This window comes from Hyaena hyaena, unplaced genomic scaffold (genome assembly GCF_003009895.1).
Source record: "Hyaena hyaena isolate Hyena2069 unplaced genomic scaffold, ASM300989v1 scaffold_285, whole genome shotgun sequence".
In the NCBI taxonomy this organism is placed as follows: Eukaryota; Metazoa; Chordata; class Mammalia; order Carnivora; family Hyaenidae; genus Hyaena; species Hyaena hyaena.
Window position 1 is genome coordinate 537468 of NW_024080917.1, and position 24960 is coordinate 562427.

General features: G+C 59.1%; 1 protein-coding gene across 3 annotated transcripts; it reads right to left on the reverse strand.

Moving 5' to 3' along the window:
• On the reverse strand, positions 1–24484 carry TBC1D24 (TBC1 domain family member 24). 3 transcript variants are annotated; one of them, XM_039246836.1, is made up of 12 exons: positions 11165–11215; positions 10879–11003; positions 8813–9893; positions 8164–8181; positions 7527–7685; positions 6353–6416; positions 4997–5092; positions 4555–4777; positions 1984–4221; positions 622–786; positions 353–511; positions 1–139 (listed from the first exon to the last, which is right to left on the reverse strand). In XM_039246836.1, the coding sequence occupies exons 3-9, from the start codon at positions 9775–9777 to the stop codon at positions 4067–4069; spliced, it is 1680 nt and encodes a 559-aa protein (XP_039102767.1). In that variant the 5' UTR covers positions 9778–9893; positions 10879–11003; positions 11165–11215; the 3' UTR covers positions 1–139; positions 353–511; positions 622–786; positions 1984–4066. The 3 variants fall into 3 exon arrangements, with proteins under 3 accessions (XP_039102767.1, XP_039102769.1, XP_039102768.1); XM_039246838.1 differs by lacking the exons at positions 8164–8181; positions 11165–11215 and adding an exon at positions 24447–24484; XM_039246837.1 differs by lacking the exons at positions 622–786; positions 11165–11215 and adding an exon at positions 24447–24484.
• Positions 24485–24960: the final 476 nt, after the last annotated feature.

A 24960-nucleotide genomic window follows, 5' to 3' on the forward strand; every position in this document is an offset into this window, starting at 1 on the left:
AGCCAAAGTCGCACGCTTAACCGACTGAGCCACCCAGGCGCCCCAACACCAATGTATTTTCAATGGGCCTCACGGTTCTTTGTTACACTCATTCAGATGCTCCAGAGCCAGATAATCCACTTTTCAGCCAATAACCACCCTGCAGAAGGTAAAATTATCCACACGACTCCTTCTCCTTTTTAATCGTGAGCTCACGTGCTTTTGCCAAGATGCACCCTCTGCCAGTCAGCATGCTTCAGGCCACGGTGTCCCTGGACCAGAGCCGACCTGCAGGCTCCTGAGGTCAGGGGCGCTTCTCGACACTAAAATGGCTTCTAAGTGCTCCAACTAACTGGGCAGCTAGGGAACACACCTGTGGATTCAGCAAGCTGAAGCAGGTTTTTAACAGCTGGTGTGTCTCTGTCACGTCACGGGTCAGTGTGTCTGCACGACCACGTGTCCACCGATTTTGCTCCCTTGGCTCCAAGCACAGTGTTAACAAATTCCATGCAGTCGGGTCAAGTGGGCACGTCTGCAAATGCATGAGGCATTTCATCTTTAGCAACGAATCACGTGACACCGTGCCTAACTTCAGGGCACATCGGACACTAACCTAATGAAGATCACAGTTCTGTTTTATACCAGATTATTTGTGAAGATCCACACGTTTCTGCCTTAGATGCTGCAGCGTGAAGCGCTCGTGACGTGTCCTCTGTACTCCTGGCTTCGTCGGGTAACTTCCCCACGTCAACAGGGCATTTGGGCAAGGACAACACTCAAGATATGAATCCATGTTTGAGACCGTTGCTGTGCAAATTTATTTTTTTGACCAGTATTAGTCTTGTGAATTTCTTTTAATGTTTATTTTTGAGAGAGACGGGGGGGAGGGGGAGAGGGGGAGAGAGGGAGACAGAGAATCCAAAGCAGCTCCATGCTGTCTGTGCAGAGCCCCACGTAGGGATTGAAGTCACAGAATGTGAGATCATGACCTGAGCCAAAGTTGGAAGCTCAACTGAGTGGGAAACCTAGGCAGCCTGAGTCTTGTGAATACTGAAGTCATCCTGGATTTAATAAAAATGTAAATATCTACACAAATTAAATCTATTCCTGGAACAGAGAAAGGACTGCAGGAAAACTCAAGGAATCTGATTATATCTGTGGTTTAGTTAATAGCATCATACACCGATATTCACGTGTGCTTGGCTACACGTCCTGTGCGAGGCCTGTGAATGCCTGGGAGGGCCTATGGAAACCCGCTGGACTGCCTCTGGATCTCTTCCATAAATCTAAAATTACTTCAAAATTAAAAGTTACAAAACCCAAATCTAGGAAATATAAAATACTGAAAGACACTATACAGGCCTTATGGCTTCAGGAAATGGATAAGAAATGTGAGAGCCTAAAATCTTCAGAATTTTCTGTAACAAGTTGCCATGAAAAACTCAAAAACTCAAGCACCCAGCTTATAAAAGTAAGAGAAGTTGGAATACTAATTTCAATTAGTATTCAATTAAAACTCTAAAAATTCATAATACAAATGGCTGATTCTTGAATTATAAGTTACTTTTGAAAAATGGATACTCTGAAGCCCCAAAGGCATATAGTCCACTTCGACAAATTAACTCAGGGAACTGATTTAAACTAGGTTCTGTTTTCTTTTCTTTCTTTCTTTCCTTTTTTTTTTTTTTAAGTTTTATTTAAGTAATCTCTACACCCAATGTGGGGCTTGAACTCACGAACCTGAGGTCAAGAGTCGCACTCTTCCAACTGAGCCAGCCAGGCACCCCTCAAAATAAACTTTTAAATGTTTATAGAAAAACGAATGATAACAGATCATGCAATTCCATAAAAATTTGACTATTTTTAACGCCAAAAGCTAATTCTAGGTAATCAAGAAGAAATAATAGAGAATATTAACAAAACATGTCCTATTTGGGAACACCTGATATCTTACAACAAGGATAATAAATAAAAATTAAAAATGAAGGTAATAATCACACATACCTTTCAGTTCAGCAGGACAGCTCGGGAGCCGAAGTGAAAGCGCTAGAAACTGAGCACAGCGCGTGCGCAGAGACCTCACCCCCGTAGGGAGAGACCTCGTGCGGCAGGAGGAATCTCCCTTGCAGCTGGGTCTCTGCGAGGGCCAGGCAAGACCCTCAGGGCGGCCACAGACAATCCTCCAGACTCACTCAGCAGCAAAAGAATTCCCCAGGCTCCAGAAGTTTGCAGAGGGAGCCGTGCAAACTGTGCTCTGACATACCCCCAGTGGCTCACGTAGGGTGTATTCAAAGGCCCTCAACACTCCACTGATGATGCAGGCGTCGTGAGCGTGCAGCACCCCACTTGGTGGCCCGCCCAGGGGAGCCCCTGGAGGCCCCTCTGGTTGAAGAGACCAGACTTGGACCCTCAGAGTTCACGTAACGAGACCGTGTTTAATGAACACCAAAGTTGGTGCCCCAGCAGGGCTGTGGGGGCTCAGAGGGAGGGGACAAGGGCTGCAGGGGGGGGGGGTGAGCGGTGACACGGCCTCCCAGCACCTCTCCTCTCTCTAGAGACTCACACAGTCCCCCTCACAGCCTCTCAGCAGGCCCAGCGGTGCAGGATGACTGGCCCCATTTACAGCTGGGGAAACTGAGTTCCAGGCAGGTTCGCAGGCTTGCCCGAAGCCGCACCGGGCTCCCGACACCACGGTGGCCCAGCTCAGAGACGACTGGGGTGCGGGCAGCGGACAACCAGTGCCCCACAGGAGGACAAAGCAAGATGGAGACGGCAGAGGCATGATGTGTGGCGACACCGAGAAGCCGGCTGCAGGCACGTGGGGGCCAGGGCCCAAGCAGCTGTCGCCCAGGCTGCCACAGCCCCCACATGGCTGTCTGCCCCCCCCCCCCCACCGGGTGCCAGGCCCTCAGGACCAGCTGAGGGAGGGCAGGGGATGGGAGGCCACTCCCCGCAGCGCCCAGTGGCACCTACGGTCTGCAGGGCGTGTGCGGGGCCAGGTGGGACGGGGAAGGGGACAGGCCGCAGCACCAGGGCACGAAGCACAGGGCGTGCGGCCGAGCACGGGGCTGCGAGAGGCGCACGGAGGGCCCGGTGGTGACGGCGCCGCACGGGAAGGGTCTGGGAGGGGGCGGCCCTGGCAGCCTGGGGCCTGTGGGGACGGACAAAGACGAGCATGCCACGCTGAGGAGTCTGGACGGGGTCCTGGGACCACCGCAGGGACCGCGGGGGCGCGGAGGAGGCCCCCCGGCAGAGAGGAGGAGGGCTGACGAAGCCCCCAGAGGCCCGGACTGCGCTGGGCAAGCCCGTGGGAATGGAGCCAGAGGGCTTGGGGTCAGCAGCAGAGGCCCCCGGGCCCATCCTGGGCGGCCTCTCTAGGCGTGAACCCACAGCGAGGCCTCGCAAGAGCCTCGGGCTCGGAAACCAGGCCCCGGAAGGTCCTCGAAGCCCTGCAGCATCCGGGCCTCCCTCCCCGGGGAGGGGCCCAGAGCTTGGCGCCCGCTGCGCCCGCCCCTTTCACCTTGCGGCTCGTGTCCAAGAGGAAGCCCCAGGAGGCCAGCGTGGGAAGAGGGCACTGGGTTGGAAGCCGTGGGCAGTGGGAGGGGGAGAGGGACGTGGGCAGCCCCCAGGGCGTCTGTCTCCCCTGGGAGGCCTCCAGCAGCCCACCAGGTGGCGGCCTCCGGGCTCTGCTAACAGTCCCCAGCAGGGGGCGCCATGGACCCACACTTGCCGGAAGGTTCCTTCTGCCTTTCCCAGTCCCCGTCTCTGCCCCAAGGGACTAAAGACCCAGGGGCTGCAAGATGTAGCTCCTTCCAGGCCACGAGCACGGGATGCCTCCACAGAGGAGAACCAGGGCTTGATCCCAGCCGGAGGCCAAGCGACTGCGCAGGTCTGGGTAGGGTAGGGCAGGGCTCGGCCAGCCAAGGCCCGGGCACCCCTTCCTGGCCCAGCACCAGAGCCCCGGCTGCACCGCAATGCTGCCCACCACGTGGGGAGGGTTCTTCCTTTACTACCTGCCCCACGAAGAGGGGTCCACTGCCCCGCCCCACCCTACGGTGACAGCTCCGTCCCCATGTGCGCAGGCCCATCACTGGGTGTCCGGGTCCTGGAAGCCCCAGGCCTCCACAGCGGCAATGAGGAAGTTCTCAGAGCAGAGGGGCTGGTTGTTGAAAGTGTCGCAGTGGCCGGTGCGGCCCCGGTTCAGGTCCCCATCGATGTAGAGCGCCTGGCCGCCCCCTCCACCTGTGGGATGCTGCAGTCAGTGGCTGCGCCTCTGTGCAGCACTGCCCCCAGAGGCTCTCTGCGTGCTCCTGGCAGCCCCTCTCAGAAGGGGCGAGTCCCCCAGGCCTCCCGCCCCAGCCCTGCCAGAGACTTCTCTAAAACCACAGGGCTGGCCTTCAGTCCCCCTGGCCAGGGCCCCCGCCGCGCACCCTCCCGTCCCCCTCCCACTCGCCCCAGCTCTCTTCCTCTGCCTGTCTCCCACGTGAGGCACCTGCCACGACCTCACACCGGTCTCCCAGTCTTTGTGACCAAGGGCAGGCAGGAGCCCAGACCGGGGTGCAGAGAGGCGCCCACCTACGATGAGGCAGTCATTGCCCCCAGCCATGAACATGGACTCCGTCTTGGAGGGCAGGTTGAAGTGCCGCGCAGCCAGGAAGGGCGAGAGGCGGTCCGCAGGGTCTGAGGACGGGGGGCGGCCGAGAGAGGATGGAGCGGCCGTGGCCTCCAAGGACGCCGGCTTGGTCAGCTCCGGGTGTTTGATGACCACCCACTCGTAGCGCTGGACCTCAGGCTGCAGCTGAGGGCGGAAGGACAGCGTGAGTCCCAGGCACACGCCCCCCACCAGTCTTCACGGGGCCCGGGCTGCGAGCCGGCTGCGCTGGGCAGACAAGGCCTGCCCGTGCGGTCGACGGATCACAAACAAGAAGGCAACGGGGTGGGGGGTGCACCCTGTGGGGGGGGGTCACTGAGGAGTGGATGGCAGGGTCTCGTGAGCGGGCCCCCCCGCCGGACTCACTCTAAACACGAAGCACTCTCCGGTCCCAAAGAAGCCCACTTTGCCTCCAAACTTGTTTCTCTCACTCCAGTCTGTTGACAGGTAAGCCCCACACACCTGAGGAGAAAGGCCTGTGGTGTGAGCTGGGTCCTGCCTGCAGGAGCATCGCGTTCAGAGCCTGCTGGGGGCTGGGGGGTCAGTGCTGAGAGGCCATGGGGATCACCGCTGGGGGCCTGTGGGGGTCAGTGTTGGGGGGCCATGGGGGGTCACTGCCAGGGGAGCCTGTGGGGGTCAGTGTTAGGAGGCCCATGGTGGTCACTGCTGGGGGCCGTGGGGGTCAGGGCTGGGGGGCCATGGGGATCACTGCTGGAGGCCCATGGGGGTCAGTGCTGGGGGGCCCGTGGAGGTCACTGCTGGGGGCCATGGGGGTCAGTGCTGGGGGGCTGTGGGAGTCAGTGCTGGGGGGCCATGGGAATCACTGCTGGGGGCCGTGGGGGTCAGTGCTGGCGGGCCATGGGGGTCAGTGCCAGGGGGGGGTCCGTGGGGGTCACTGCTGCAGGGGGCGCTGTTGGTGCACCCGAGGGCAAAGGCTAGAGGTGGACAGTGGTGTGGGGAGGTCCGAGTTTGGAGGGCATGGGGCGGGTGGTGAGGGTGGCTGGGTGGCTGCCTCTGCCATCATCAGCATGTTTGGGATATTCTTGTTTCCCTCCTGGGCCCTCAAGCATGGAATGAGCCCATTTCCACACTCTGACTTTGAGCATCAATCCCAGGGATGCCCCTTACATAGAAGCTTCCAGGAGGTGGCCCTGCTCGGGAGTGCTCCCCCACCCCCAGCCAGCCGGCAAAGTGCCGGTTCCACCAGCACACTCGGTCCTGGGGGGACTGCAGGCTTCGCCCGCAGCGTGTGACAGTGAGTCCCCTGATAGAGCGCAGACGCCCAGCCCCTCCTGGGAGCCCAGACACGGAACCTGGGATGGGGCGAGGGGCCTACAGCTCCCACGGACACAGGTTTGGGAGCCACAGAACAAGGAGCCTCTGCCGCCGGTACACGCCCCGAGGAGGACATAGGACATAGGACTTCCCTGGGCACCTCAGGACACTGAGCAAAGGACAGGGCCAGAGACCGCCTGTTGGGGTGGAGTCAGGGCCCTGCTCACTAGGTAATCGTGCAGGGCGAGCTCCTTGAAGCCAGGCTCCGTGCCACCAGGCTGCGCAGCAGGGGCCTGGCGGATGGGGGTCAGACAGAGAGGCTGGATTCACCTCTCTGTGGAGGGAGGGGGGCTCCACTCTGCATCCCTAAGAGCAGGAAGCCTGGGTAGAAGCTTCAGGGGAGCACCCCCCCACCAAGGCTCATTAGCCACAAGGGCCCCTCCTCACCTCCTTTTGCGTGGTCTTGATGAGCAGGAGGGTGGGCTCGTGTCCTTCACACTGGAAATAAAACCTGGGGGCAAAGACCACACACACCAGCCTTCCGTCCCTCCTCTGTGCCACCTCTGGTCACAGCAACCTGGCACCACAGCATCTGAGAAGCCCAGGCTGTCTGGGGTAGACGGGCCTGGGAACTGTGTATCCTTATCTCCTGGGGACCAGGCATGGTGGCCAAGGACCTGGCAGCACGTTGGCCTAGACATTTCTCAGCTGACAGAGCCCAGGCCTGGTGGCCCGAGGGCTGAGCAGTCAGCTGGCCAGGACCGACCATGCTGCTACCATGTGGGGAAAAAGCTGCATGGGGGACAGTCCTCAGTGGGCACAGCCACGTGCCAGGAGCTGTGGGGAAGCAAAACCCAAGGAACAGGTCCCTGCCCTAGGAAAGCGTGGAGGTGCCTGGGAGCCTGAGCTCGCGGGAGACAGGGACGTGTGCAAAGAAGCCAGACACAGCATCGTGGTGGCACCAAGTGCCCAGAGCCTGCATGGCATCCCTGGTGGCCCAGCCTGGCTGTCCCATGGCAGGCCTCCCATGCAGCAAAGAGGTGAGGACCAGGAGAATGTGTCTCCAGCTATGCCGTTAACACTCACGTGGGTTGGGACAGCCTGCCTATGTCACCTCTGCAGGGTCACCTGTGACCCGAGCCAGAAACTTCTGAGGCCACCTGCCATCTGAGGCTCACCTGGGGCCGGACCTGGCAGAGCTGCCTCGGGAGGCAGTAGGCCCGGAGGGGGCCCCGCCGGAACGCTCTGGGCCCGGCTGGGGAGCTGAGTGGGCTTGGGCAGCAGGGGTCCAGGCCCTACTGCCACACGTCTTCCTGGGCCAGGATTCTTTAAGCCCCTGTGTGGGCGTTCCGCCTCCCGGGTCATCACACCTTCACAGGAGCCTGGATCTGTGCTGTGTATTCAGGGCAGTGACCCCCGAAGTCTGGGTGGCCTGGGGGTAAGAGAAGCCCAGACAAAGGGGCTCCCAATTCTAGGGCCCCCCAGGAAGAGGCAGGTAGATCTAGGGCCCATCCCGACACCACCCCTACTTCTGGGGCGGCTCCACAGCTGGCTCGTCCTCCTGTGTGTCAGGCCCCGGGAGCCAGTGCCTCGGGGCCCGTGCCAGGCTCCTGGCTGTTACCTGGTCAGGCTGTACCCATGCTGCAGCGAGGAGAAGAGCAGGAGGGGCTGGCAGAGGGCGAAGCGCTCAGGGACCCACGACCAGATGTCTCTCATCTCCTTCACACTGACGATCTCCGAGTGGAAGTTCTCCGCGTGCACCGCCAAGTGCACAAACTGCCTGGGGAGAGCAGGGAGGGCTCAGAGCACAGCCGGGCAGGCCTGACCACGCCCCCCGCCCCCCCACCCCCGGCCTGGGAGATGCGGACCCTCATGTGTGAGCTCTGCCTGAAGGGCGCTTCTCTATTCAGGAGGAAACAGGAACGAGGGGATGGCGCTGAGCCCTGGAGCCCCACTCCCACCAGCTACCGAGGGGAGAGCTCTCAGCCTGGGTGGGGACAAAGGCTTGTCTTCACTGATGAATGGGGACACGGAGTGAGCCCCTCTGACGAGACAATGCCTCAGAGCCAGCCAAGCACCAACAGACAGCACAACTGAGGCAGCTGAGGAGACAGACAGACAGAGCTTGAAGAGCAGCCAGGGTTTAAGGCAGCGCTGCCAAACCCAGCCCCGAGAGCCAGAGAAAGCAGCCAGGCCTCGGACAGCCAGGATGGGAGATGGAGGAGAGCCAGGCATGAAGATGTCATTTCCAGACCTACCTTTTAGAAAGTGAAACACTGAAAAACAGGAGGAAGTAACGGACACAGAGAAGAGGAAGAAAAAGAAAACAGACAAGGACAGGTTAGTGGCAAGTACTGATGGCCAGGACGCACCAGCCTTCGGCCCTGGAGAACGGCCTCCACACCTAGGGCTCGGTCGCGCTGAGACGCTGTCGGGGCACCGTGGGCCCCTGCCGGCCGGGCTCCCAGGTGCGGTGCCCAGGGCAGGGGGGCATACCCAGCAGCCACGAGAACAGCTAGCAAGGGAGCCCAGAACCGGGGTGGGGGCACAGAGCAGGGGCTGCTCTGAAATGATCCGGGACAGTCAGCCGGGCCCATGGCCGGGCCTTCTGACTCCACAGTCAGCATCCATCGGCCCGTCCATCAGCCCTGTCCCTGAGGGCGGGACCTTCCCTGCACCTTCTGCACCCACAGCTGTCTGAGCAGCCTATGGCTGTAGCCAGAAGGCCCCCGGCCCCTCCTGGGGTTTCCTATCCGTGCAGGGCGGGCTGCCAGGAGGCAGACCAAGAGCCTGGCAGGACCAGCTCAGGCCCCTGGTCCCAGGAGGCAGCCCGCCCACGCCCTGCCCTGCGTGGGCCTCGCCTACCCACGGGCCGGCCACACACAAGGCCCCGAGGGGCCTGCCTACCTCTTCTGCTTGACGGTGATACCTTTCTGCTTCAGAGCCTTCTCGTTGGCCATTTGCAGGAGCTGAATCTCCTTCCGGGAGAAGAGGCGGATGGCGAATGCTTTCTCCAGCAACTTCTCTGGAGACACGGTCTTGGCAATGTCCCTGACGAAGTTGCGAATGTCCTGCTTCACGCTGTCTGACTCGAGCGGCTGGCCAGCCCTCACCTTGTGGAAGAACTTGAGGATCGCCAGCGCCACGCGGTACAGCACCTTGTAGCCCTCCACCAGGAAGACGTCGAAGACGCGGGCAAAGTGGCCGAGGGGCAGCTCCCCGAACAGCCAGCGCTGCCAGTCCGCGTAGACCTGCAGCACGTCCTCCGACACGGCCACCATGAGCTTGTGGGCCGCCTGGCAGTACTTGTTCACCAGGTCCCCGAACGTCATGCAGGAGGACTCGAACGCCAGGAAGCTCTGATCCACCAGCTTCCGGCTGGGGTCGTTGCAGGCCAGGATGCGGCAGGCGTTCTCGAAGCACTGGGCCTCGTCTGTGCTGTAGTGCAGCAGCAGGGCCACGACGGCGGGCAGGGCGGGGCAGAAGGACACGTCCGGGAACTGGTTGGCGATGCAGAGCAGGATCTTGCGCACAGCGTCCTCGCCGCGCGCGTTCAGGCAGTAGCTGGGCACCTGCGTGTTGTCCACGAACTCGGGCAAGGGCAGGCTGCTGCTGCTGTGCTTGCCCACAATCTTGCCCACGATGTCGCTGTACACGCTGGCGTCCGGCGTGACCGTGCGGCAGGGGATGTCCCGGATCAGGCGCTGGTACACCGTGCCCCGCAGGGCGTAGCTGCGGGCCCAGTAGCCCTGGCGGGCCAGCTGCTTCAGCTCCTGCAGCTCCGCGCAGCTCAGCTCCTTGGGGCCCAGGTCCTGCACGGCGGCGTCCATCTTGTCTCTGTCCACAAAGCAGTTGTACCCCGGGGGGTCCATGGTGGGGGGCGCCAGGAGGGGGGTGGGTCACAGGCTGCCAGGAGGGGCGCGGAGCAGCTAAATCCCCCAGCCCCCTCTCCGAGGCTGTGCTGCTGACCTGCTTGCCATCCCGTCTCCTGTCGGATTAGAAGTCACGCTTAATGTATGTGTATGTTATACATTAACCATATACGATGGTTCACATTTTAAAGAGCACGTTTTTGTTTTCATCTTTCTATGAAGTATGAGAAGGGCTCCCACGTAAGTGGAAGGGCGCCCGGCTGCTAGTGTCGGCTCAGGTCCCTGGGCTCGAGCTCTGCATCGGGCTCTGCGCAGACAGCTCAGAGCCTGGAGCTGCCTAGTTTCTGTTTCCTCTTCTCTCTGCTCCCCTGTTCACTCTCCCTTTTTCTCTCTCTCTCAAAATAAATAAACATTAAAAAAAATAAAAAAGATAAGTGAATATTTCGAGAAATCACCATGAGCTCTGGAGTAAGCTTCTTTTCTGCAGTTACCAGAGCAGGTCACACCGATTCTGAGTAACGGGAGGCTAAGCCTAAGGCCCCAGAAGGGCGAGCCGACCAGGTGCTGCTGACGATAACTCCCCACCACGGTGGGCGGGCCCCTGGCCCCCTCCCACCGGCACCGGTGGGGGGCCGCTGCACAAGAGCACCCCAGCCAGTCAAAGCTGCTCCGTCTCCGTCCCCCCAAGGCTCCGGGCCTCTACAGCTGGGCCACGCACCTGCTCTGCCCGTCCCTGGGTCACAACCCACAGGCCAGCCCTTAACTCTCTAGAAATGCCAGCTGAGTTTCAGGGAGGCCCTCCAGAGAATCACAGCTGGGGAGTAAACGGGAGGGCGGAGAAAGACACGGGAGTGTCACCACTTCAAAATTAAGACATTGCTGGGTCCACACGAGTCAGAAGTATTACGTTGGGGGGTCGGGTGCTGTCTCTCCCTCATGGGCAACTACTGAGGTCCAGGCGGACGTTACGAATGGGGAAGGCGTGCCGTCGGAGACTGCGCGTGGACGAAGTCTACCACTCAGGACACCACGATTTAACATCTGCTTTTGCCAGAGCCCTACTGTGCTCGGCATAGCCCGGTGCGGCGTCTGCCCACGTACCTCAGACTAGCCTTTCCGCCTGGGACGGTACAAACACCCACAGAGGTCACAAGGGTTGGTTTGCTTCAGCAAGTTTCGGTAAACGGCCAGATCGCTCCAGTTTCTCTTGCACCTGTAACATTCATCTGAAAATACAGAAAGAAATAATACCTTAAGAATGCGGAGTGGAAATTAAAGAATTATAGGCTAAGGCCTGTGTGTGTGAGAAGGCCCCCAGTGCAGGGCGCTTTTTCTCACTGAGGGAAAACACAGGTAAGAACGACCAGGTCACCATCCCCGAGCTTACAGTTCTGTGGCATTAAGCGCAGTCACGCTGCGCCCTCACTGCCATCCATCCCCAGAACTCTTTCGTCTTCCGGAGCTGAACCTCTGTCCCCATGACGCATGGACGCCCCTCCCCCAGCCCCTGGTGCCCACCCTCTCCTTCCTGTCTCTACCAAGGCAACAACTCTAAGAGTGAAATCATACACTTCTGTCATTTTGTGAGTGGCTTATATCACTGAGTATAATGCCCTTAAGGTTCATCTAGGGGTTTTTTTCAAAAATTTTTTAATGTTTATTATTTATTTTAGAGAGAGAAAACAAATGAACAAGAAGGCGATGGCCAGAGAGAGAGGGAGACACAGAATCTAAAGCAGGCTCCAGCCTCCTCACCGTCAGCACAGAGCCCAATGCAGGGGCTCGAACTCACAGACCATGATTTCATGACCTGAGCCGCAGTTGGACGCTTAATCGACTGAGCACCCCAGGTGCCCTGATTCCGGTCTTATAGACGCTTCCCCGTAGGGAAGACTAACTAAGGTTTTGTGACGACACCCATTGAACACGTCCCACTGGAAGTGCCTCGTCCACAGCAGGACCCCGTGTGGGGCTGGGCTGGAGCCTCCCTCCTCAGGAAAAAGGAAGCTTTAATGGGAGCCTGTACATTTGCTCTGTCCTGGGTGGGAAAGCAGCCAGGAACACCCCCCGAGCCACACCCAGGCTGCACGCCACAGCCCCCACGTGCACACTGCCTATATCTTTGTATGTACGTAGGTACTCATTCAGTCATCTCCACACCCAACGTGGGGCTCAAACTCACAACCCCAAGATCAAGAGTTGCACGGTCTTCCCACTGACCCAGCCAGGTGTCCCACCTCCAGGGTTTCAATCCCCCATTCTAGGCTCTGAGTCTATTACCCTTTGAAGGGGACCCCAGGCCCACCCTGTCTGCGTGGAAAGCAGCAGCTCCCTCTGGGGGCAATAAACATGTTTATAAACAGAACAAGAGCCGGGCAGGACAGCACCAATCCTCACTCAACTGGCCTCACATCCGGGTTGAATATTAAACTGGAAACTCCAGAACCATCATCGCACCTACCGAGTTCCTTCAGAAGGACCTTCAGCGAGAGGCAGACACACGGTTTGGTTCGTCGTGGCAGGCAGCCCAGGGACGCCCTGAGTTCAGGGGCTCCCAGGCAAGGACATGTTCAGGAGACCCCCCCAAAGCACTCCCTGGACCCTCACACCTAAGGTCCTCACCCAGAAAGAGACCTTGGCATTTCTGGGGCCGGGCAAACAAGGTTTGTGGTGACCTCTTTAGGCATCTACCAAACCAGATCCAGGGTAGTTTTCTTAGTTGTTGTTTTTAAACAAAAAAAGGCAAATAATACAAAAGCACAGAACAAAAATGTCAAGTCCTGTTTCTGTTATCCCCCAATCGTCCCCCCTCTTCTACCTAAAGATAATCATTACTCACATTTTAGTGCATATCCTGCAAAGCCCTTTCCTTAGACTGACAGATACACTCGTTCACAGCCACACCACACCGTTTAAGTTTGTGTGGGGAGGGGGACGTCAGGGGGTGGAGACAGTCCAAAAATATAAAAGAATCAAGGAGAACATCATGCTCTGGAGGTCGGCTTTGAAGCCACCATGTCCCCACCCCCAAGCCCCCCCCCCCCACCGCAGGAAACAGGCTACATTTGCTCCCCAGGTTTCCACATCCCACATCTGTACCTGGCGGTCAGGGGCGGAGGAGGGAGGTAGAGGCTTATGCGGGACACGATACTGCTTCCCAAGTTGAGCTTTGTCACTTGTTTGCCCGAACCTCATAGAAGCCATGCCTCTTACCCCAAAGGAGGGTAGCCAGCGCATCAAACAGAACCGAATGATACCACGCACCTCATGCGGCACCACCAGGCCCCGCTCACCCTCAGGGTCCACTGGGGTGTGAGTGACACCGTGCACCCCCGCTCGCTCTCGCTGCCGCTCATACGTGCCCTGGCAGCCCGGGGGGGACGGCCGGCAGGGCCCTGGAACACCAGTCTCCTTGGGCCTCCAGATGAGGAGGGAGGGAATGCTTTTTCACCACTAACACTGCACTCACCTAAAGGCCACCCCCCAACTCTCTGCAGGGGGGGGTGGGGGCGGGGCTGGCTCTCTGTGGGAGGAGGCTGGGCTCAGCTGCCTGCAGCTCCCTGACTTTGGAATGTAGGGAAGTACTTTGTGTGTCCTGTCCTCGGGTTCTGGGCCTAGTCTGCAATTCTGCAACTCGAGGAAAACAGAAAGAATTCCACTCATTATCCTTTAGACTCACAAGAAGTGCACACAGTGATCATCTCAGACAGCTGGGGACACATCACGTACGGAGGGTGACAGCCACTTTATTAGGGTGATCATGGTGACCTCTCCCAATTCGAGGTGAAGTGACGAGAAGGAAGCAGCCAGGAGGGCAGAGGAAAGACCTCTGAGAAGAGCAAGTGCACAGGCCTGGGGGCGGGGCGGGGCCAGGCCAGTGTGCTCCAGGAAGACAGGGGCGTCTGTGCGGCCAGAGCACAGCAAGCAAGGGGAAGAGCAGCAGAGACATCCAGAGGCCGGATCGTGCACGGAGGGGAGTTTGGATTTTCTTGGAAGCAGGGAAGGGAGGGGATCCAACGGATGTGCCAAGCCGATTGTTGTGAGGATTAACTAAGGCTGTTCAGAGAAAGCACTCCGCCTAGCTTGGCACGTGGGGCAGCTCAGATGTCCCCAGGGCTTCTCATTACCGCTCCACAGGGTCGCCTGGCCTGGCACAGGCTCAAGGACATCTGGGGAGTGACAGGGACCTGGTGGGCCAGCACTTGATCAGTCCTGCAGAGGGGCCCAAGTATGGCTCCTCCTTGTGCGGAAGGTTCTCCCAGACCCCCACACAAGCCCCCTGCTCTCTCTCTCCAGGGACAGTCCCTCCAAATGGCATGCTTCTCCCATCCCTACAAGCGCCTTCTCCCAGTGATCTCACTTCTCTTTCCCTCACACACCAGCCTGTTTTCAGAGTTCAGGCCATCTGTACATAGGAAGCAAGGATTTCTTAAACAAAAATAAAACAGAACTCTCGGTGGAAACGAGTGAACTCTATTTCCCCCAAATATTATCTTGCTACACTTCGATCCAGTTCCCCTTCCCGACGTGGTGACCATTGCACCCTCGGGCCATGTACACCATCCTGGGTACGCCAAAGTCAAGTTCACATCAGGCTCTGGTGAGATCCGCTACAGTGGGGAGGTGGGGGGTGGGGGGGGAGCCCTCCCCACGGGTCCCAGGGCCAGGGTGGCCGTTCCCGGGGAAGGAGCTCCTGTGAGGCAACACTTTCACGGGGTCCATGGAGTCCATAGCGACTCTGCCCTCCAGGGCAACAGGAAGAGAAGGTGCCGGCCTGGGGTGGAGGAGCCCAGGTGCCCCGAACCTGCTCTGTCAGGTATGTGGTGGCCCTGCAGGCAGGAGCAGGGTGAGAGGGGACAGCAGACATGGCAGGAGGGATGGGGGGCAGGAGAGGCCCGGGAGCAAGCTGCTGGCACCACCTATCAGGTAGGACCTGTCCCACCCCGATCCGTGGGGACCACAGCCGCTGGCTGCCAGCCGATTCCGCTTTGCATTCCTATCTCTCTTAATCCTGAGGACAAGTCGACGGCGTGGGGACTGGCTCCATGTTATGGATGAGGAAAGCGGGCACAGAGAGGTGCCCCTAAATCCCCCATACAAGGAGGACCATCCCAGGTCTGTCAGCCTCCGGGGCGCTCCCCGTGACCCCGCTGTGCCCACCACGCACCTCCCACTTCAGGGGTGGATAGTCACCTGGATGCACGGACAGGGCTGGCTTCTCAGGGTCTCGCTGCTGTCCCGGTCACCACCAGGATCTGATGAGTCATGAGGCCTCTGCATTTCTCACCTCTTGGGTGGGGGACATGGTTTTCCCAGACACACACAGACGTGCACGTGAAGTCTGGGTGACCCCATCATAAGTACTCAACAACACTGGGCACTGTACCCTCCTCCCGGGCCGTGCCTCCCGGGGGCCCAGCCCACCACCGTGGCTCCCCTTGCCCCAAACTTTTATTCCTTTGACAAATTTGTGTTGAGATGACTCTTCTGTGCCGTGAGAGGCCAGGCGGGGCAAGGGGAGGTGGCCAAGGCAAGATGTGGACTTCACGTGAGCACAGCAGAAGGGGCAATGGCACCCCAGGTGTACAAAGATAGGGAGTCACCCAGGTGCAGGAATGGGGACAGGCACACAGGGGAGACTGAGGCAGGTGGTGTTGGGTGGCCAGAGGTGGGATAAGAGGGGGCCGGCCGATGGCCTTGTGTGCCACCTGCACTAGGAGACTGGACGTCACCCCACACAAGGGGGAGCTCTAGGAGAGTCTAAGCAAGTGGCATGATCAGAGCCACTTTTTTTTTTTTAATTTCTTTTTTAATGTTTTATTTATTTCTAGGAGAGAGAGAGAGAGAGCGTGAGCAGGGGAGGGTCAGAGAGAGAGGGAGTCACAGACTGAAACAGGCTCCAGGCTCTGAGCTGGCAGTCAGCACAGAGCCCGATGCGGGGCTCGAACCCACAAACCGCGAGATCATGCCCTAAGTGAAAGTCAGATGCTTAACCGACTAAGCCACCCAGGTGCCCCCAGAGCCGCTTTTTCAAAAGTTTATTTAGAAAGAGAAAGAGAGAGAGAGAGAGAGAGAGAGAGAGAGCGCACACTTGAGGGCAGGGGAGGGGCAGAGAGAGGAGAGAGAATCCCGAGTAGGCTCCATCATGTCAGCACAGAGCCTGACGCAGGGCTCGAGTCCATCCAGTGTGAGATCGTGACCTGAGCTGAAACCAAGAGTTGGATGCTCAACCAACCAAGCTGTCCAGGTGCCCCGATCAGATCCACATGGTGGAAAAATCCCCCTGGTGCCCGAGGAAGGAGGGCAGAGTCCAGAGAAGAGGCATGAGAAGGGGTGTGATAAGGGCAGCCAGTGAGGATGGGGAATGCCGGGTGGACCAGAAGACGTGACCCAGTGCAGAGACCCAAGCAACAGACAGAGAACCCGGCCCAAGGCAGGAGTGAGCTGGCAGAGCAAGGGAGGCAGGCACTCACCAGGACCCCGACCCACTCCTACTGGACCCAGCCCCAGCCCCCGCAGCTCAGGCTGCAGGGCTGGGCCAACTGGGCCTTAGTCACCGTGCAGAGGGCAGGGTGGCTGTGCCGCTGCTGTCACAGCTGTGTCTCAGCTCTTCCTCCACAACCTGAGCAACCCCACATCTGTCCAGGGAGCAGGACCAGGAAATAAAGGACAGAGAGGGAGGAGGCTGTGGCCCCAGCCGTGCGTGCATGCGTGTGCATGTGTGTGTGCGTGCATGCATGCCCGGACCCCCAGGAGAGAACAGGACCACGGGACAGGGAGGGAGGGCCAGTGACGTGCTCGGTTCCGGGCCTAGGGAGCTCCACATGACAGGGAACTGCTTCCTTTGCCAGGCAGTGTCCCAAGGGGAGTTCAGTGCTGTCCCCACCCCTAGGTGGCCCCTCAGCCTTAGAGATCACTGTTCTCTCCAGGTGGAGCCTGCAGAAAGGCCAGGGCACAGCAGAACCGGGAGTCCCTCGACACGTTCTTGGCAGCAGCCAGGCAGGCAGAGGTGACACTGTCCCTCTCCAGCCCCGCCTTGGGTGTCTGGACCAGAAACCCAGAACCATTACGGGATGCGCTTGCTGCCTGAGACTGAGATGCTCCGAGTGCAGAGGCCACCGGCCAGGCAGGGAAGACAACTGCGTGGGAGGGGAAGCTCGAGTCACGGGGCGTTGGGTACGCGCAGGGCTGGTGGAGCAGCCTGCAAGGGTAAGGGCACCAGTGAGTCAGGAATGGTAGGCATGGCATGTGGAGCCTCCAGGGAAGGAAGGGGGGAGGTGGTGGGGGGTCGGGACATGTCCCCAAGGCTGTCTGGCTCACGCAACCTGAAGGGGCGGGGATTGGCCTAGAGCAGAGCATATTCCAAGGCAGGTGATGACCACCGTCTCCCACTACTCTGGAACATTCTTTTCATGTCTGAGTCAAATCTGACTTCCTCATGAGGTCCAGTCCTCCCACTCATCTGCGGGGAGGCCAAGAAAACGCCCTGTTCCACCCCCAGCGATCTGCTGGAGGCCCCAGGGACAAAGCTGCCGGCCGTCGGGAACCTGGGTGGGGCACGCTCATCTCCCCATCTGAGCCCTCGGCTGGAGGAGGACTCTGGATTCTGCAGATGGCTGGTGGGGATGGTGTCGCCGACTGGGGTAACCACAGCCACCAATCCCCCACATTCCCTTACTGTGCTTGCCCCACTTTCACACACACCCCCAACTCCCACCTCTCTTCTTGCTCTGGAACTTGTCTGTGACACACAGCACCCACCTCATCATCCTCTCCCCACATGTACCTTCGTCCTTCTAGCCAGACAGCAGGGGGCTCCCCTGAACCTTAACCCCTCGGTCTGGGCTCTCCGCGGACCCTGCCCCCTCCATCTGGGTTAGACCTGACCCCCCTATCTGGGCTCTCCCCGGACCCCACCCCACTGTCTGGTGTCTTCTCGACCCGGCCCAACACCACTCGCCCCAGCTCAAAGCCTTCACTGTAGGGCATGAGAGGGTAGAGTACCCACCCTTGGCTTGATGATCTCCAACTTTAGAAGCCTTTGGCTCTCTGACACTGCCTCCACAACTTGGTCAGCCCTGAAACGGCTCCACCCAGAGACGGTGTGTCACCAACATGCTCCTCTCAGGGCCCCATCCAAGAGCTCTTTGCTGGCTCCCCCACCCCCACGCACCGTGACTCCATCTCCCCTCACCTGGCAGCCCCTCTTGGCTTCCCTTCCTCACCCACTCAGCCGAACCCCTCCTGTGCTAGGCTCAGGCGCCAGGCACACCCACAGGACGAGTCGGCCCTGCACACCATGCCACCAGGGTCACGGCCCTCAGCGCCGCCTGGCCTGCACCTCTTACCCCCACACTAGCTGACGGCGTCACACCTGCCCGTGGCCCTCGCCCTCCCGCCGTGTCCCCTCTCCACCTGACACCCAGTCTGCATCCCCCACCTGGGGTCCTGGATCTCACCTCCTGGGCACCCCAAGTCACCTGCATCCTTAGCGCCCCCTCTCTGCTTTAAGGGCCCCTGTGCTGCTCCAGTTCTGTCTCCTTTTTCTTTCCTTCCCAGTCAAGCTTCTGCAGAGAGCAGGGTGTGCCCACCCCTCCCATCTTGCAAGGACACCCTTGGGTCCTTATCTCCCTGAGGCACACATGGGTGACCCCACTGCTCTCAGCTCTCCTCTCCCTCCCTCCTCCCTCCTCAGCTCCCGCTACCATTCCTCCACCCGTCTCTTAAATGTGGCTTTCGCGGGGTCCACACTCTTCTCGGCCTGAAATCCTCTTGTAAGCTCAAGTCCTGTACCTCCAACTGCTTTTCTGACCGTCTCCACTGCCGTGCCCTCCACACCAGCAGCGTGGCTCAGCTCTGGCCTGCGCCTCAAAGCCTCCCAGGGCCGCGCCCTCCCCGCAGGACCAGGACCGGGCCGGGCACACGCCCTGTTGAGAAGGAGACAAAGCAGGACACACCAATCTGCTCGCAGCCTTGGCCCCAAATGCTCCCTCCTTCCCGGCTTTCCCTGGCCTCCCAGCCAGGGCCCCAGGGCGCCCTCGCTGAACTCAACCCCTCCTTGCACAAAACGTTTTTAGCTGTTTTCAGCTGATATCGGCGCGCTGTTGTGATGACCTGCTTATGAGTCCAGCTCTTCTAACACATGGTGATTTGTGAACCTGGGGACCTCACACCACACCCAGGGGTCCCCGGAAGGAGGAAACAGGAGAAAGAAACAGGGAGACTCAAAAATCCCAAACTGCTTTGGCCCAAGAAGAAAATTTAATTCTAAATAATAACAACAGGGAGCGTTTGCCAACTTGTCCGCATGTGACCTTCCCAGCAGGCATGTTCACATTACCGGAGAGCGGGCCGTGCTCTGCCGCAGCCCTGAAGCACAACATGGGGGGTTGCAAATACTAATGGCAACTGGCATATTCCACAGCGACCCCCGGGAGCCGGTTACTGGGGAACATGAGAGCGGGCCCTCTGCTGCATCACACAATGGAGGGCGCGTGCCAGGCCCAGGGGTGTGGCCAGTCAGGAGGCGTTCAGTCTCAGCACAGCTGGCTGGCCTGCCGGCCGGTCTCCAGGCACAAGTTCAAATGCAGGTCTTCCCAATGGCACCTGAGCCTAGGGCATGGGACACGGAACAGGTCCCTGTCAGCCACTCCAACCGCTTCCCTGTGTCCCTTTTATGGGCAAAACACCTTTCCCCCAGCCTGGTCTGGTGTGCCCACAGGCAGGGCCTGAGGTTGGAATGGGGCTCTGCTCATTCAGGATCTTTATCTTCTGAGCAAAACAGGGTTCTCCCAACAGTAGGTCTGGGAAAACACCCCCGGGGCACACGGTAAATCAGCCAGCCGCACAGAGTAAGAAGCAGGAGAGGAGAGCCTCGCCTGTCAGCAGCCTCAGAATCCTGACTGGTCTGAATTCCTAGCACCGTGCCTGCCACAGGCGTGGCCCTGACAGCTGGGCACTAGGCAGGTACTCAGCAAGTATTTTTAGATCTGACAACAAAGCTGGGGGAAGAGGGAGTCCTGCAGGTACAATCACTGAAATAGGCATTTGAAACACTTCCTGCCTCCAGAGCACCCGGTGCTGGAGTACAAAGATGCAAATTCTCGGGGAGCTTCTGCCTGTGGGACCACAGGACTGATCACACCCACCCAAGCACAGAGGCTCTGGGACCTCAGCTGGGTCCTGAGAGAGGAGGCGGCCCTGGCCCAGGAAGCGGCCTCAGAGAACACAGCCACTGGGGGTCAGGGAGCCCTTCGGCAGGCCGGGGCTCACCACTCACAGTGTGGATGACAAGACAGCTCTGCAGCCCAGCCATACAGGCTCCAAGAAGCCACAGGGCCTGAAAACGAGGCCTGGGATTCACTGGGAGGCAGCTGCTCCCCTGTGCTGGACAGTGGAGGGAGGGGGCGGCCAGAAGGGCAAGGAAAAATGCTGCAGGCAGGAGGAATTAAGCCATATACCTGGATCCTTCTACGGCCGGCAGCTCTACCAAGATGTGAACGCTAGAAGGATCCTTGCTGGACAAGCAATCACTGAAGAGGATTAGGGAACGCAGGCAAAATGATACAAGCAAAGGCTAAAGGACAGAGAGGTGAGGCCGGGCTTTGGGTGGGAGCAGATAAGAGGCTACATTTAGAATACTAACAGTAAGGCATTTATTGGTAACAGGAGGTAAAAGACAACCCTCACCACGTGGGGTCTCCCAATTAAAAGTGTGTGTGTAACAATTAGGCAGACACAGTTTCAGGTTATGGGAAACACGCCAAGCCAGGCACAATGTGTTCTGGATCACCTGTGAAAGGGGAGAGCAGGCTTGGGTGGGATGGAGGGGCAATCCGTGAGTGTTGCACGTGACCCCTGCCAGCATCCTGGTGCAATGCTCAGGGGAGACTGATAAGGTCCCACGGCCAGGCAGTTGGGGACAGAACAGCACAGAACACGATGAGATTTTGTCACAGGTGCCCTAAGTGAGGAGCATGTTCCTCAGAGACAAAGATCACAGCTAACAGCCCCCTGTGCACTTATGCAAAGGCCAGGCCAGCCCAGCCCTGCGGGGCCACATGCCGCCTGAGGGCAGATAGGGGCTCCTTTTGCAACATCGGCCTCTCCCCACCCTCTCCCCTTCTCAGCCCCCTGGCGTGGGAGGAAGATGGGAGGGAGCACCACACACTTGCCCTCTGCATCCTCAATAGAGTCTTTCCGAAGTCCTGCTTGCTGCTACTGCTGATGTACCACACAGAAACCGGGGTCCCAGAAGGGCAGCAGGGGCACCCTGAGAATTCCGTAACTTTGAATGCATCTCTGGTTCTGAAAAACACTTTTTCCGGCATACTTTGTGGTTAGAAAACGGGGTTTGTTTTTTGTTTTGTTTTGTTTTTTTTCTCAGAGACCTAACCGTTTAGAATGTTCTGAGAAGACCAATCCTTGGTCTGGAGAGAAACAAGGTCTTTTGAGACGGGTGACAATCTGGAAGTTTCCCCAAAGGCAAATATACACCAGGAAGGCCCTTGGAATCAATCATAGCCTTTGCACCTCTGGCATCTCACATGTAGCTGTTTACTCTAACCAACAAACTGGGGCTCTGTGACAGAAAGAGCCCGCTATCCTGCTCCCAGACCCCAAAAGGCAAGGACTTATGGATGGGACTTGAATTACGTCATGTCACGTCACCTCCCCTCTGCCGTACGGACAGAAAACACCAGGTGCCTCCAGGCTGCCATCTTCTCTTGCTTACTCCACACACTCTCCTGGGGAGGCCGCCCCAGTCCGCGTGGCTTCGGCACCACTGGAGGGAGTCCCGAAAATGCGCCGGAGCCTGGACGTTCTCTCTGGCTCTAGAAAAACATACACCCACCTGCCACCGGGAAGTCTTATCTACTGGCAAGCTCAGCATCATCTCCAAATTGAAAGTCATCACCTGCCCCCAAGACAGCTTCCTTCCGGCACCCTCTGAGCGTGGCACGGCAGTGCCAAATGCTGTCATCCAATCTTGGAGTGTTCCCTACGCCTTTCTCCCTGGCCCTTCCCAGCCCTGCAGCCATCTGTCCCAGGGCCCCGCTCTCCTTTCTGTCCCCCACCACCCTTCCTCTGTGCTGGGTCTCACTACATGGGCAGCTTCCAACTCCATGCAGCCCGTCGTCAACCCACCATGGCCACCAACACCCGGTCACCCATAGAGAACACAACCTGATCAGTCACCCACAGCCTTAAGAGCCACCGGGGGCTTCCCACCGCTCTCAGGGTAAAATTCCCACCTGGGCCAGGAACCCAAGGGCTCTCCCAACCTGCCGCCGGCCTGCTTTCCCTGGCTTCTCTGCGCTCGTCTCTGCGCCCCACCTACCCAATTCCCCACCGCCCTTCTTGCAACAGCAGATTGCGAGGTACCTGTGCCCTTGTTACCTCACGCATGCACGCGCTGCCCTTTCGCCTAGAAGCCTCTTTCCCTCGTGCAGACTTGCCCCATCTATCATCTCTTCGTTCTCCAAAATGTAGCTCACGTCCTTCTCAAGGGTCCCTACCAAAGGCCAGTGGGAGGCTACTCCTCTCCTTCCATCGCAAGCCCCTGTCCGCCTCTGTGGGCGCGCTGACCACCCAACTCTGTAGCCACAGAACCTGGGCACACGGCCTCCTCGTGTGAAGTACGACTTCGGTAAACTTGTATTGACAGCTTCATGAAAGTCACCGAATAAAGAATTCAAGTGGATTCTTCATAAAGTGCCTGTTTTGGTTTTTTTTTTTTTTTTTTTTTTTAGTCCGTTTGTTTCCTTTGATATTATCTCCATTTGGAAAGTGACACTTGAAACAGCCACTGAAGCTGCTGCTTTGAATCGGAAAGGACTTCTTTTCTTCCATGAGCAGAGTTGTCATAACAGGAAAAGTATGCTTCAGCAGGTAAAACATTGAACAGGGTGAATGTTAAGTGCATTTTTATAACCTGCTTCATTGTTCTTATGTACTTTAAAGCAGAAAGCATCTCAAAGCAAACACTTAGATTTGTCTTCTGAGGTTGGCTCAGACTCTAAGGAGAATGGGCACCAACACAGTGTGCCCAAGATCACCTGACCCGCTGGACAGTCCTGGCAGCAGCGGTCAGTGTAAGCCCGCGAGGCCCACCTGCCCGTGAACTTGAAGCTTCGGGGGGGTGAATTTTATGACTGTTATGAGAAGCCTGCCTAGATGACGTCTATGGTCCCCGAAGGTCACCCTTAAGCCAGATGAAAACCACTGGCAACTAGTTTTAGCACCTTGGTCATTTCACAGCCTTTCGGAGACACCCCCCGCGCCCCCCCACCCATCCCATGCCAGACAATAAGAGACAAAGATGAATGTGACATGGCTCTTGCCCCATCCACAGGGAGAGACCAGCTTCTAAACAGAGCACTTGTCATCCGATAAGCACTTCGAGTAAAGGCTTTATCTGAGGGCTGAGAAGATTAGATGCAGGCCGACCTCCAGCATGAAAGGAAGTGCATGCAGGGGTTACACCACCGACTACAGGGAACTGTCAAACCTTTGTGGGATTTCTTCATCTTTCCTATCTGGCTTTGTTTCTACCAGCCTGTATCCCTTAAAATGAGAAGAACTTGCAAGCTTGTCTCCAAAACAGTGAAGCAAACATTTACAAGTGGCTGCTATGTGCCAGGGACAGAGAACAAAGATGGAGCCTGACTCCTGGCTAGGAATCAGAAGCCGGGGAAACACCGGAATGGGAGCATCAGACACCCAGCCTGCGCCTCCTGGGCACGAGGCTAATCTTACTGTCCAACTGTGCCTCCCCATAGCCGAGGTGGCTCTTAGGCAACCTTTGGCCTTTAATGTCAGCCCAGCGAGTGCCAATCAAGGAGACCCACAGCAACTCTTCCTGCACTGAGGTCATCAATGAAAACCTCTCAATGGGCCACCAGCACCCCTGCCCAAAGAAAACCGTGACCAGGTGCAGCCTATCCCCGACCTCCAGCTGTGCTTACTCAAGGCTCAGAAAGCACAGCGCCCGGGGCCCTGGGGAAATGCTTCCTACTGAGGCCTGAGGGACAGCTGCTGCCTGGCACAGCAGCCCCACCAAGGGCTCCCAGGCTGGGTAGACACACGAGCGGCAGGTGGGCGGGCGTGTCATCCTGGAGCAAGCCAAGGGCCCGGAAGAAAGCACTTGCAGGTCTTCAAGGGCAGCACGTTATCAGAGAATCTGTTGCAATTTCGAGCCCAGAAGAGGACTTCCTACCCCCGCAGAGCCGGAAAAGTGCCCCGAGAAAAGACTGACATAGAAACAGATCTTTCCGACGCTTTGCCCTGGGCCGGCCGCCCACCACGCGGCTGATGGGGGGGGGGGGGGGGGGGGGGGGGGGGGGTCCCGGCCCTGCCCCCGGGGTGGGGGTCCGGCGGGGCCGAGGTCGACCCCGGCCCCGCGTCGCGTCCCGCCGGGCGCTCGGTCCGCGGGGTCCGGCTGGGGATGGTGGGCACGGCCAGGCGGACGGCCCCGGGCCCGAGGCGAGCCGGCTCCGGACCCCCGGCCCGCGCCGCGGCCGGTCCCCGCGCCCCGCCTGGGACGGAGGCCCCGCAGCCGTGCACCACGTCTCATCCCTCAGCACGCCCCCTCCCCGGTGACAGCCGGCGACCTGGCCCCGCGCCGGGCCGTCACGCCCCCCCGCCCGCCGCGCCGGCCGCGCACCCACCTCCGCCCGCCGCGCCGCTTCTCCTCAGCTCGCCGTGCGACTAGGGCGCGGGCCACTCTGCGCACGCGCGCATGCGGCCCCGCCCCCGCCGAGCACGCGCCGCCGGCTGCCCACCCCGGGCGCCTGCGGGTCTTGGCCGCAGCGGGCTCTGGGCATGCGCGCTGGAGCTCCGCCGCTGGGCGGCTGGAGCCGGCGTCCGCGGAGTACGGTCCCGACACCGGGGCGCGGACTCGGGAGCCGAGGGGACGGGGGACGTGGGAACCCACCAAAGGCAAGGCTGGGGGCCTCTGGAGCCGAGAGGGCTACCAGCCAGAGTCGCCGCCCTGCCGTATCACGCGTAGACCTGGGAACGCACGTCCGCGTGGTCACGACGTCTAGTCCCGAGCGGGCGGAGAAGGGGAGCAGGGGGTCCTCCGGGTGCGACCTGAGCAGAGGAGCCCGGAGACCGAGGCCGGGAGAGACAGCCGGACGGAGACAAGACAGGGACACAGCAAGCCAAGAAAGAGGCCGAACA

What these genes read in the sequence shown, in the direction of transcription:
- TBC1D24 (XM_039246837.1), bottom strand. Translation starts at nt 9,777, where the DNA reads ATGGACCCCCCGGGGTACAACTGCTTTGTGGACAGAGACAAGATGGAC. An exon ending in TCAAGACCACGCAAAAGGAG is followed by an intron (nt 5,093 to 6,352) that starts GTGAGGAGGGGC and finishes CTTTCTCCTCAG; the next exon opens with GTGTGTGGGGCTTACCTGTC. An exon ending in CAATGACTGCCTCATCGTAG is followed by an intron (nt 4,222 to 4,554) that starts GTGGGCGCCTCT and finishes AGCATCCCACAG; the next exon opens with GTGGAGGGGGCGGCCAGGCG.